Source organism: Atractosteus spatula, chromosome 18 (assembly GCF_055471065.1).
Source record: "Atractosteus spatula isolate fAtrSpa1 chromosome 18, fAtrSpa1.hap1, whole genome shotgun sequence".
Lineage (NCBI taxonomy): Eukaryota > Metazoa > Chordata > Actinopteri > Semionotiformes > Lepisosteidae > Atractosteus > Atractosteus spatula.
Window position 1 is genome coordinate 12994467 of NC_142723.1, and position 12354 is coordinate 13006820.

The 12354-nt window shown below is 47.0% G+C and overlaps 1 protein-coding gene across 2 annotated transcripts in view; it reads right to left on the bottom strand.

Moving 5' to 3' along the window:
• Positions 1–138: 138 nt before the first annotated feature.
• The window catches only part of capn15 (calpain 15), an 85923-nt gene continuing 73707 nt past the window's right edge, over positions 139–12354 (bottom strand). For both annotated transcript variants that reach the window (XM_088936502.1, XM_088936501.1), the window contains exons 7-12: positions 11680–11832; positions 7682–7843; positions 6825–7054; positions 5742–5905; positions 5396–5574; positions 139–4886 (exon numbers count right to left, since the gene is read on the bottom strand). In XM_088936502.1, the coding sequence (XP_088792628.1) occupies positions 4709–4886; positions 5396–5574; positions 5742–5905; positions 6825–7054; positions 7682–7843; positions 11680–11832 (1066 nt within the window). In that variant the 3' untranslated portion in view covers positions 139–4708. The remainder of the gene's footprint in view (positions 4887–5395; positions 5575–5741; positions 5906–6824; positions 7055–7681; positions 7844–11679; positions 11833–12354) is intronic.

The window sequence follows — 12354 nt, forward strand, 5'->3', positions numbered from 1 at the left end:
AGTAAGGAAACAAAAAGTTTTGGCAAAGCCAATCTCAATGAAGTAGTTACTGAAAGTCTGAAATTGAGCCAGAGAGAGAGAGACTCAAATTAAACTGGAGACAATGTACCGACGCTGGGAAAAAAAAACGCCAAGTTATTTTTTTAATTAAAAAACAAAACTTTATTTGGTCCTTTAGAACCTGAGTTTGCAAACTACCCATACATACATAGAGATTTCTTTCCTAAAATTGATAAAATAGTCCATATATCACATTCCTGCCTGATAGTGTTTCATTTTATTTTGATTTTGTTATATTATATATTTTACAAGATAAAACTATTCACAGCTTGGCAAAGATTAAGTGTGCCTGTACAACTTACAAAAAAGGAGGAAAACCATGCTTCGGAACCTGCAGCTTGAGAAGACAGTCACTGGACATTCTCCACAGAAATCAGGGGTGTACGTCTTACTTAAAGGGTAGTTTGTAACAGGCTTCTATTCACTGGAGATGTTTTTAAAGGGCGTGTTGGTGGAATAATTTCACCCAGCTGCTTTATGCGGAGTTCTGAAACAACCAGTTTCTTCAGCTTTTACAAAATGTCTCCCCTACATTTAATCTTTTAACTCCCCAGTGGGTAGACGCCCAACCTTACACATCAGAAAAAAGAACAAATACACACATTTAGCATGTTAGCTTGATGAAGACAGGAAACAGTAGTTTTCTTGTGCTTTTCTCTGATATAAATATTCATGAATGAAAATGGACAGCTGGTGAGCCCACAGACATGTATGCTACGGGGACAGTGTAACATTTTTTTTCAGCAAAAAAGAAAATGAGGTGATGGTTATGTTACCGAGAACAAAAAAGCCAGGAGCAGAAGTCTCTCGGGGCCTCCCTATAAATAACGCCAGCTTTTCAATTTGAGAAGTCATTATTTTCTGTTTAGTTGGTAACACACACCCAAACAAGGAGCAAGACAGAGTCTTAGCACTGTCAGCTGATAAAAGAAAACATAACAAATCCTTTTTATTTAAAACGTCTGAAGTGTGCTTTGGAGTTCCAGTCAAATTACCAGTACTGCTTCAGGCCAGATAATGACACCCTCCCAGTCAGGGGATACTTTTGATCTGTCCTGGCCAATGTTTACTTATTAACAGGTTTGGTTTCTTTGACAAGAAACTCTTTCTTTATTCCATTTTAATCTTCATTCCCCAGATCACCAGCCCAAGCCAACAGACGCAGTCGTGTTCTGCCACGACCCTAACGACACTCCTGCTCGTGTTTTGCTGTGGGGGGGGGTTGGAATGGGTAAGGAAGATCCTTCTTCTTTTCTGTGACTCCCCTGAGTCCACATTTTAATCCCAAGGTTCTGCCCTGGAAGCTGCAGCTTCCCAGTCCTGATATTTTTAGGAACAGAACCTGCCTCCGAGTGAAAGACGACTCCACAAGCTGTGTCCTCTGGAGAGCTTATAACAAAGAAAAGAGATCGATTTCCAAAATAATCTATTTAACCTTCATTTAAGATGTCGGACTGAGAGAATGTCTTTCGGTTTGGTTGACCAATAAAAGGATAAAGGGCGCAAGGCTTTACTGACTTTACTGGTGTCTTCATATTAAATTCTAAAACAGCCCAGCAGGGCTCGTGATCTTATTTCCAGGGGGCTTCCTGCGCTGGGGTATGTCTGGATGTTGACCCAATAATGATTCAGGAAAACAATTTCCTAAACAGCTGAGAAAACAGCGCCTCTGATCCCAGAGACAACAGCTCCCTGCGCCGAGATTGACAGGGCCTGTATTAAAAGCACGAGACACATGACTGACTGAGTCAGCTCAGATCACGGAACGCTTTGCAGTCAGTGCAGGAGCTCTCTTTCAAAGCCCAGTTTCTGGATAGAGGTGCTCTTGATCTGAGGCGATGAAGGGCCAACATTCAGCAGGTTTCACAGAGCGATCCCTACCTCCCTAAGACCTGATTCAATTAAGTGAATAATCAGATCCATTTTTTAATTAAGAGGTGTTCATCTGAACATTCGGAATCCTGCACACCGGTTTTATCAAACTGTTTTGCTTTAAAAAGCCCCCCCAAAACGAACCAGCTCGAACCTTTCACTTTACTGCTGCTTAAACGGTCACGTGCTCGAGACGGGGCTCAATGCCAACCACAGACGTGGATCTAGATTTCCTGGAGCTCATCTCGGGTTTAAGAACAGCTAACAGGTCGTTCATTTTGACAACGTGCCAAGTAAAAATGACAGAAAAATGACAAAACCATAACTTTAACGGGAAGAAGAAAAAAAAATCAATTTTTTTTAAAGCAATTTAAAACCCATTTCATACCATTGTGGCTTTAATCCGAATCCCTTGGAGATAAATGACTTTCTTTGAGGCGGCACTCCGAGAGAGACGGCACTTTGCTTTTCTGCAACGAAGTTATCAAATATTAACAAACCGGTCACCGAAACGAGGCTCCGTCACTGTTCGAAGTTAATATAAGAGAAACTGGAATGACGTGGAGATGGAGCATTAAGATGTCAGGAGATGACAGAAAGGAGCTCTGTTTCTACTGTGTGTGAAGCTGACAAAGCTCTCTCTCTAATCTCCTCCTAGCTTTCTACTGTCTGTCTCTACCAATTCTGCTCCCAGCAGCTGGACTGAGCGATGGTGTGGATCCCTAAGACAGGCTTTTAAAGATGACCCTCCTCTGGGCACCAAGCGCTGTCGAACACCCACAACGGAACACAAACCACTTCACAGAGCCAGAGGAAAGGCTAGGCCATTCGAGAGGCAGAGTTGATACTGTACGGTATCTGACACACCGGCAGACAACATTCTGATCCCTCTACTACAAAGCATGGACGTCATAGCTACAGACAGTGACTACCTTTTCGTGACATTGCTACTAACTTGTGCTTGGTTCAGGCACACTCTGTGTTACTTTTCATGCTCCTCATTTCTTTGAGCATACAGAACATTTTATTCGATTGTTTACAGTTGTCATAGCCGTCTGTCAGTTATCTCAAACCTGTCAGCCAAAAGTAATGGACGGCCTAGTCTTCTTTGACAAGTTTAAAATGCATGATTTAGACAGCTGGTCTCCCCTGTTATTTCCACGGTGCACCGAGACCCTTTTCGGAACAAGTGCGGATTTGGAAGTGACTCCGACTGCGCAGAAGGCCAGCCTGTGGCACTTCGGGTGATCTCGCAGGATTCCACCTCACTGACCACCTTCCCCCAGCCTCTTAACAGTTCTTACCCCGGCAAGACATTGGTAATCTGCGAGTCAGTCACAGCCTCTAGGAAAAAAGACGGCTGGGGACCAAAGAGGGGGAGTTTAGCTGGAAATAGCCCAAAATCAAATGGCAGCAAAAATAAAAAAACAGAGAGCAAAAAGGCAGTGAAAAACGAAAACGGCATGCTTTCACTAGTAGAGGATCTCATCAAGACTACTACTGTATCTTTCCTACAAAGTATGTTTCTCATTCGACATAGTGGGGAAAAAAAGCACACGTGTGCAACAAAGAAAACAGATCCACAGGTTACTGATCAAGACTGAAGAAAGAGCGGAAAGAATCTGGAGTTTTCTTTCCTTGAGATGACCAATTCGCGTTTGGCCATGAAGTCTGCGAAATGCAAGCACTGGCCACTCTATCGTCCTTCACGGACAGTCTTTAAGATCTCAGTGACAGCAGCCCCCCCAGCATTTCTATGCATTTAAAAGACTATTTACGGTCAGCGATATTCGGCGCGCACTGGGAGCCCCAGGCACACCGAGTGAAGAGATCGGTGGGTGAAGGAACAATGCAGGCATGTTTTGTGAACCTGAGGAAGCACTCTTTGGCAAGAGTGTTTTATGTTGAGAATTCGACAGTGAAAACAATAAAAACACGTTGTACCCATGAGTCCATCTGGCTCTAAGTGTGCCAAACGGGTTCAGAACACCACGAGAACAGAAAGCTGCACCGCTGGACTGCTTATATTCCACCCCCAGCTGTTCAGCACAGTAAAAAGCGGCACTCGGATTCTCTCAAAGGGGTGGCCCCATCCACTCGGTCTTTCTCAAGTCTTCTAATTCCCCAGGCAGGCTATTGATCCATAGACGGTGGCTCCAGAGAGCTCATCTTGTGAGTGGGGAGGCAGTGACAGTTCTGTCGAAGGGCAGACTGGTGCAGCACGACAATGCAAATGCGGGCTCAGTAGTTGGCACGATCCCTTGATCCGCCGATCCACTGATCCGCCGATCCTCCGATCCCCCGATCTCCCGATCCCCCGATCTCCCGATCCCCCGATCCCCCGATCCCCCGATCCCGTCAAGTCACTGGGAGAAGCTGGAATGGAGCAGACTTCAACCGTTTTGCAATGCTCCGCCCTGGAATCGCCAGATAAGCCACCTGCCTGTCTGATCTGTCGCAGGTGAGTGCAGTTTGGGTGAGGGGACGGTGGTGGGGGGTGATCACCCCTGGTCTGCGCGTCTTCTCCACTCCCCGGAAGCTTCATCGGCGTCATCTCGCACGGCCCCCCCCCGGCCTCAGCTGCTCTGACACGGCACGTAAAAAAAGTGCAAAGCGACCCCACAAAAATATTTGGCAGGACAAGTCTCTCTGTTAAAAACAAAAAGCCGACAAAAAGTGCTGCTCTTCGGATTCGTCACGCGGAGTATAAAAGGGTTCTTTCCTAGAAAAGGTGAGATTCTACAGGATGCGCCCCTCCCCGTGCGGGAAGCCGTCGTCATAGGGGCCGCGGGCGGTGCAGCCCGTCGGTGTCGGGGGTCAGCGGGGGGCTGTGCGTGGCCTTGGCGGGCGTCCAGTCTCCCAGCGAGGCCTGCGCGGCCTTGCGGTGCGCCAGCCTGTGCGTGATGGAGAAGCCGGCGTTGCCCTCCAGCTGGGACAGGACCACCAGCACCTGCCTGCAGGAGCAGAAGAAAATGAGCATAACGACTTATGCCTGCAGATAATGCCTGCAACCAAGCTGCCACGCACCGGGCTAACGCTGGCAGCGGGCTCACTGGAAACACACTGTAAGGGTTATAAGGAGCAGCCATTGTGCTTGTTTTCAGTGTGTGTAATTCTATGTGAAAGGCAGGGTCTCTTTTTTTTTTGTAGTTAAGTATGTTACTTGTGATAGTAATTCCTTGTTACCATCCATCTAAGGAACCCTGCAAGATTTTCTCATCCGATCTTTGCTAAAATACTTTTCAAACACCGCCACAAGTGAATAAGTCATAATCATAATGCAAATCATAAAGCAAATGTGTATTTCCAGTTCTGGCATATCCGTACTTGAAAATCTCCATTCTTTCGGATTGCCTTGAACACATTTTTCATTTACTATGCTGGTAGATGCCCTGATTATTCATTGGAAACAAAACTAAGGGCTTCACAGACTCCTCTCGGCACAGCAGGTGCTACACGGTACCTGTGCAGTGGCGGGACGCTGTCGATAGTTTTCAGGCTGCCCCGTGTCGACACCACGTTGAAGCTGTCAGTGCAGTCGCAGGACACGTGGAGGTAGTACTTGGGATGCCGATTCTCTACCACAACAATCAGCCCTGCCCAGCCGTGTGTCAGGTAGTAGCATGTCATACCCTCCCGGCCCTGCAGGGGGCGATCACAGAAAGAGACAGATTAAACCCATCTAGTCAGAGATCTCTCTGCCCCTTAAGCTTTGCTCTACTTGATACAAGAAAAACAAGCCTCTAGAAAATGGCTCCAGGGTTGAATCCTTTCTGTACTTATCTGTACGTTTAGCTCCTCTCTCTCACCTCGTGCCTCTCCCCCTTGTTTTCAGTCAGGAGGATGATGGCGTCAGCTAGGGTCGTTGCCATGGCGTCGACCTGCTCCACCATGACCTGCCGGGAGCTGTAGATGGCCAGGATGTGCCCTGGGAAGTCCTGGCTGGGGCGGACACTGCTGGTGGGGCTGGACACTGCAGCCACAAAAGAAGAGGGAAACGGGGTCAGAGCTCCTCTGGGAAAGGGGGTGGACGTTGAACAGGTTTGGCTGTGTGCGACATTCAGGGTTCAACCGCAATGGTTGTGTGACAACCCTTTTAACTGAAAAACAAATCAAATCCTACTCCCCATTTCAACATTGTATAGAAAGAGGCAGTGTGTCCTTAGGCAGTCCTAATTCAATGTGGTCTGGCTTTAAAAATGGTATATCTTAAAATTGTTCATTTCTTTGGGTTTCGTCATTAAGTTTTGGCAGAGAAGACAGGTACTTTACAGCAGGTGAAGCTGGAGTTTACAGTGTCAGCCAGGAAAATGAAGTGAGCGTTCAGTTTAATAATAACAATAATAAACCTTACACTTATAAAGCACTTTGCTGGACACTCCACTCAAAGCTCTTTACAGGTAATGGGGAATCCCACTACCACCACCAATGTGTAGTCTCACCTGGATGATGCGACACACACACACCAGCTCTCAGTGGGAAGGAGAACAGAGTCATGAAGCCAATTCATAGATGGGGATTATTAGGAGGCCGTGATTGGTTAAGGCCAGGGGGAAATATGGCCAGGACGCCGGGGTAACATCCCCTACTCTTTTCAAGAAACACCCTGGGATTTTTAATGACCACAGAGAGTCGGGACCTCGGTTTTACGTCTCATCCGAAGGACAGAGCCTTTTTACAGTATAGTGTCCCCTGTACTGGGGCATTAGGACCCACACAGACTGCAGGGTGAGCGCCCCCTACTGGTCCCACTAACACCTCTTCCAGCAGCAACCTTAGTTTTCCCCAGGAGGTCTCCCATCCAGATACTGGCCAGGCTCCCACCTGCTGAGCTCCAGTGGGCTGCCAGCTGGGAGCCGCAGGGTGATGTGGCTGCTGGCTAAGTTCCTCACCAGGAGTGAGCGGGGCGCCGGTCGGGCTGGTCTGCCAGTGGTTGAAGGCGCAGCAGACCACGGCGTACTCTCCGGGCTCCAGCATCACGTCGCAGCCCACGAACTTCTTCACGGCGCGCTTGCTGTGCGACAGCAGCCGGCCCAGAATCAGCTTGTTCCCGCTGCCGAACGAAGCCCGGAACACCATGATGCACAGGTCCAGGAGGTGGCTGTCAGCCGTGTCGGAGCGCCTGGCGAGCACACACACGCACAAGCACAGGGACACGGTCTCAGCCTCAGGGCACAAGAAGGACCCCCGGGCCATCAGTGCACAGCCCACGCCAGGGTGCTCATCGCCCTGACAACATATCCTGGTGCACCTCCATTGAACACAAAACATGCTCTGTTTGATTTTTTTTGTCAATTCTGCAAACAAATAGTAATTGTGCATCAAAATGTGCAGAGAGATGTCATGTTTAAGTTTGCAGCCTGCAGAGGTTGTGTTCAATCTCAGTTCGAGATTGAGGGAAACATGCCATTTGACCAGGGGTGCCCAAACGTCTGCGTACAGCAGTAGATGATCTTTTGTGAGTGTATACGGTATACAGATGCGGAAACGACACTTTGCACATCTGCGGGCATTTGTCATGTTTTTCCCCGACTTATCGAACTCCTGTTATTAACTTCCTTAGCCTCCACGACACAGGGAGGGACAGGAGGAGTCTGATCTCCCCTCCCGCCTTCTCAATGAAGTATCCAGATCCAGGAAACCACGCAAGCGGAGAACATGGGAAGCTTATTTGGCTCCTGATCCAAAAGTTAGGACTTCAAGTCTCGGCAAGCTCCTCAGAAGGTCCCTGGCATCTCCTCCCCCCTACCTGCTGCCCTCCTGGAAGAGGGCGAACTCCAGGGCGGTCCGCTCCAGCACCGTCAGCGCCGTCACCGTCACCGGCCCACAGGCCCGGCTCGGGAAGCAGCCCTGCAGTCGCACCTCCTGCCAGTCCGAGTGGATCTTGCAGATGTCCACCGAGTCGAAGTACCTGCGGGGGTGGGCACAGGAGCCCAGAGTCAGAAAAGCCCCTCCTGGTGAAGTCAAGCCCTCCGCTGGAAATGCAGGGGTGCGTTCCAGCTACGGTTACGTATGACAGTGGGGGGCACCGTGACAAAGCAGCAGACAAGCTCAGGACTAAAGAGAAAGCAAACAAAAATACCGCAGCAAGTCAAATCCAGTGGGGAACCTTATCGCAGCTTGTGCATGCATGGTTTTAGCTTAAGCCATGGGCTGGATGGGAATGCGACACACTTTATGCTGCGAGCTGAGGGTTGAGTACGACTTCCCCAAACAGATGTGCCAGACAATTCCCAAGAAACAGCACCCGGGAGACTCGAGTCTTCTGTCTGCTGACCGGACAACCTACAGATAAGATGCTGTCCACGTGGTTGTGGTGTTCAGTTCCATTTGATTTTCTTTAGTTGTGCAGAGTCAGTTCTGTGAGCTTTAACGCTGGACTGATCAGGCTTTTCAATGCCTCATTAACGTTATCGGGCGACTAAGGCCCCCAACATCTTCCAGTGTGGCTTATTAAAACTACAAATTAATGGCGGTTAACAGGAGCACATTTTGGGCAAATGCAGCTGATTAAAAGCAATGTCAGTCAAAACGCCATGATTCCCACTGGGGATCCTGGATTTCAAAGTCAAATGACTTTTACTGAGCAGACGCTCCCAGATGACACAGCGTGATTCTAATGTGCCCAAAATATTTTACTTCATCAGACACTGCTTCAGCGAGAGAAGAACAACAGATGGCTATAATTAAAAGCAGAAGCAAAAAAAAACAAAAAAACATACTGAAAATCTCCTGATCATTCTTAACTTCAACTCCTACATCAAATTTAATGAATGTCCTGCAGGAATGAAATGCATTTAAATCCTCTTGCTGTTCAGCGTTACAGTACTGAATACATTTAAGGTTGGCATATTCTTCACTCATCTAGATGTTTTGCGTTAATGTTCTAGGAGGTCAGCCTTTGAGTATCACCCCATAAGAAAGTAAGCTACAATATTAAAGATCCTGTCCTTGTATGACAGATGAAGACAGTTCTAGTGCTTGTGCTAGGCTAAATCTCTTTTGGTGTTATTGATGTCATCACAGCTGCCATAAATCCAAATAATTCACACTTCAAGTTCTGCGCAGTGACTAAGTATCAACACAGATCCCGTGGTCCTGAATCCCAATAGTTACCTCTGCAAATTACAAACTGCGAAAACATCGAGATTTATTGACTTCCTGGGGCATTACGAACACCACACTTGCGGTATTCAAGGATGGACAATTTCTGAATAAAACATTTTCCACCTCAGCCTTCGGCGCTCATCGGGCTTGGTGCCAACCTCCCTTTCGTAGTGTTCAAAGATCATTTTAACATAAATACTGCAGGAGTTGGGGAAAATGTAAGGCCCAGCTCATTGCCATTGTGAAAGGAGTTCCCAGACTTTCCAGAACAAAGGAGACTTTTTCCTGACTATCCATAACAAGTCAGTTGCGTTCCTCAGAAGAAAGCTGTTTCCATCACTTGTTGCTGTTCTACCACTTAACACATCTCAGATTGAACACCATTTGAGATTCCTGCTGTAACACCTCAATTTCCCTTCAGGATCAATAAAGTCTTATCTATCTATCTATTCTGTCCTGGTGGTCTTCTGTTTAGATGCCTAACTAAAGCAACACGTATTCAAATAAAACCAAGTTGAACAGGAATTGTATTATTGTTACACATAATGGATGATCACCTTTCCAATTTGTTTTTCCCCTGCACATTTTCTCCAAATGAGCTCCCCAAAATAAACATCTTCTGAAAGAAGAAGGTGGCATCATCACTAAACTAAGGGTAAAGAAGAGCAGAGGTACTATGCGTCTCACAGGAAACAGAATGGATTTAATTAAATAAGGGGAATGTGCAAGAGGATTTTTCAGCTGTGAGTCAGCCCAGGACAAATCAAATCAAACTTCATTAGCACTTCAATTTTATATAATCTTTCATGGAAAGCACCCTTCCCCAAGTGCTGTAAAGACAAGGTGGTGCTGAATGTGAAACGTGGCTTAGCAAAGGATAAACACACTGCAGTAGCAAACAGCAATAATATATCCCTTCAAATGCCTGCTGATCATTACCAGTCAGATTGTCAAAACATACCGCACACCGACAAACATTTAGAAATAAATCCCAGCTGCAAATATCTTTTGATGCCCAGTGAAACCCCTACTAAAAAAAAAACACTGATGTAAAGAGTCATTACCAGTGCTAATCCATCCAATTTGTGACTACTGTGGCTAAGGATCTGCGCCTGTGGCTGGAAGGTTGCCGGTTCAAATCCCACGGCCGGCAGAGGAATCCTACTCCCTGAGTAAGGCCCTTAACCCCAACCGTTCCAGGGGTGCTGTACAATGGCTGACCCTGCGCTCTGACCCCAAGCTTCTCTCCCTGTCTGTGTGTCTCATGGAGAGCAAGCTGGGGTATGCGAAAAGACGAATTCCTAATGCAAGCAATTGTATCTGGCCAATAAAGTGATCTCATCTTATCTTACAAGGAAACAACTCTTTCAACCGAAGTGGATTTGAGAAGGAATTACTGGGGCTTGCCACACTGACAGACTATTACCACTAGAGGGTGGTGTGCTCTCAGTCTACAGAGACTATTTTCAGCACCAGAAAGTAATTAAAAACACCCTGTAAACAACTCCCTCGCACAGATCAACAGACGGCATAACGGGTGAGAGAGGACTGTCCTGTAGCCCACCTAACAGAATATGAACATTCCTGTATTCAAAATGAACAGCAAGGCTCTCTGGAAAGCAAGGACAATAAAAACTTCCCAGACTTCTGTTTGCTCAGAGCTTATTCCAAATTATGAATTCATTTTTTGTGCACAAAACAACAGGCATGAGACTCTTTGATAAACGTCTGAGGTAACAAAGACCCCAAACGACCTACGTACAAGTGTGTCACTCAGATGCAGAAGACTTTTTCCTTTGCTAAGAAAGCGTAACTGAAGTGTCGTTTGACATCACAACAAAGGAGGACAATGACTAAGAAGCGCTACCGATTTTTTTGTCTTTTTAAGAAGCTGAGCGGGAGGTCTGTTCGGAATTTTCTGAGGAACCGAAAGTCACGAGAAAAGGAGAACAAACGCTTGAGAAAACAGGGTCCTTTGAGTGCTTGCCTGGTAAAACAATCTGGTCTGTTACTCTTTCGACCACACACAATGCAGCATCATGACTGTTGCGGAAGTGGGCTCTGAAGTGCCTGTAACCTTCCACACCTGATGATAATTCTGCTGGAAGCAGTGAGCGAGCAGCACAGTGCATTGGACTCTAAGGGTGAATGATGGAAGCTGACAGGGACTATAAAGAAAATGCATTAAGTGGTGACTCTGGAGGGCTCTTGAGTGGCTCCAGCAGCACAGGGTGTTAGTTCAGATCACAGGCTGGGTAATGCATTTCCTAGCCTGGGCTTGGTCACAGGCTAGCTCTGATCAGGATTCCCTAGACAGTGGTAAGAAGCTGTCAAGAAAATCACTGGGTTTTGGGGAGTTTGAGTCAGCTGGGGTACTTCTGCTTTGTTATATACTGTAACCGTGACATCTGTGACTAGTACTATCCCTCCTTCAATTACTGCCTTTATTGTGGGTTCTGTGAAACTTGCAACACAAAATATAGCAGAACGTGTATCAGAAGGACACTCTGTTGCCTGTTGCAGAATCTGCACAGCTCAGGACCATGCCCTTGACTTGGGTGCTGCTGTTTTTTCCTTCACTAACTCTTTTTCGGGCCCGTCTTGCCGACAGTCAGGCTGGTGATGCTCGTGGTCACTCACTTGATGAAATCTCCATACTCCATCCAGAAGACGCCCTCGCTGCTGCCGTGGGCCATCAGCTCGTGCCGCAGGTGCTGGGGCCAGTCAGGCCACTCGTCAGACCAGCTCCCGTTCCAGGAGAACCTGCCCCAGGGGTTGCGCAGCCGGAGCAGCCTGGGGGAATAGGAGAGGCTGGGGATGAAGTAGGCCTGTTGGGTCTGACCTAAACATCACACAACCTACCCTGAGAGAGGGATATTTACCTTCAACTGCTACATATTAGTCAACAGACGTCCAGAACTGACCCACAGTTAAGCCTTATTACTGTAAAAATGTAAAAAAAAAGCCTCAAACATTTCAATAATATACCAGAACAATTTAGGAGACAAATCTTATAAAAAGCTGTGCACTGTTCTCTCTCTCCTAAGCCTTTGGAAAAAAAACCCCACTGAATCCACTGGATAAAACACTGGATATCAGCAGCAGAAAAACCCTCGATCTTTTAGTTCATTTCAGAGCAAGACTTCGGCCCAAAGCAGTACTTTAATAGCTCAATTCACACTTCATTCATCACTTGAAGCGTGCAGCAGAAGACTTCTCAAATCTTAAATTCTCAAAGACCAGCTGAGATGAATACCGGAGCTGAAATGAGATGGACAAGCCGTTTTCCTGCCAGCGCAGCAGCTTCCAATCCCA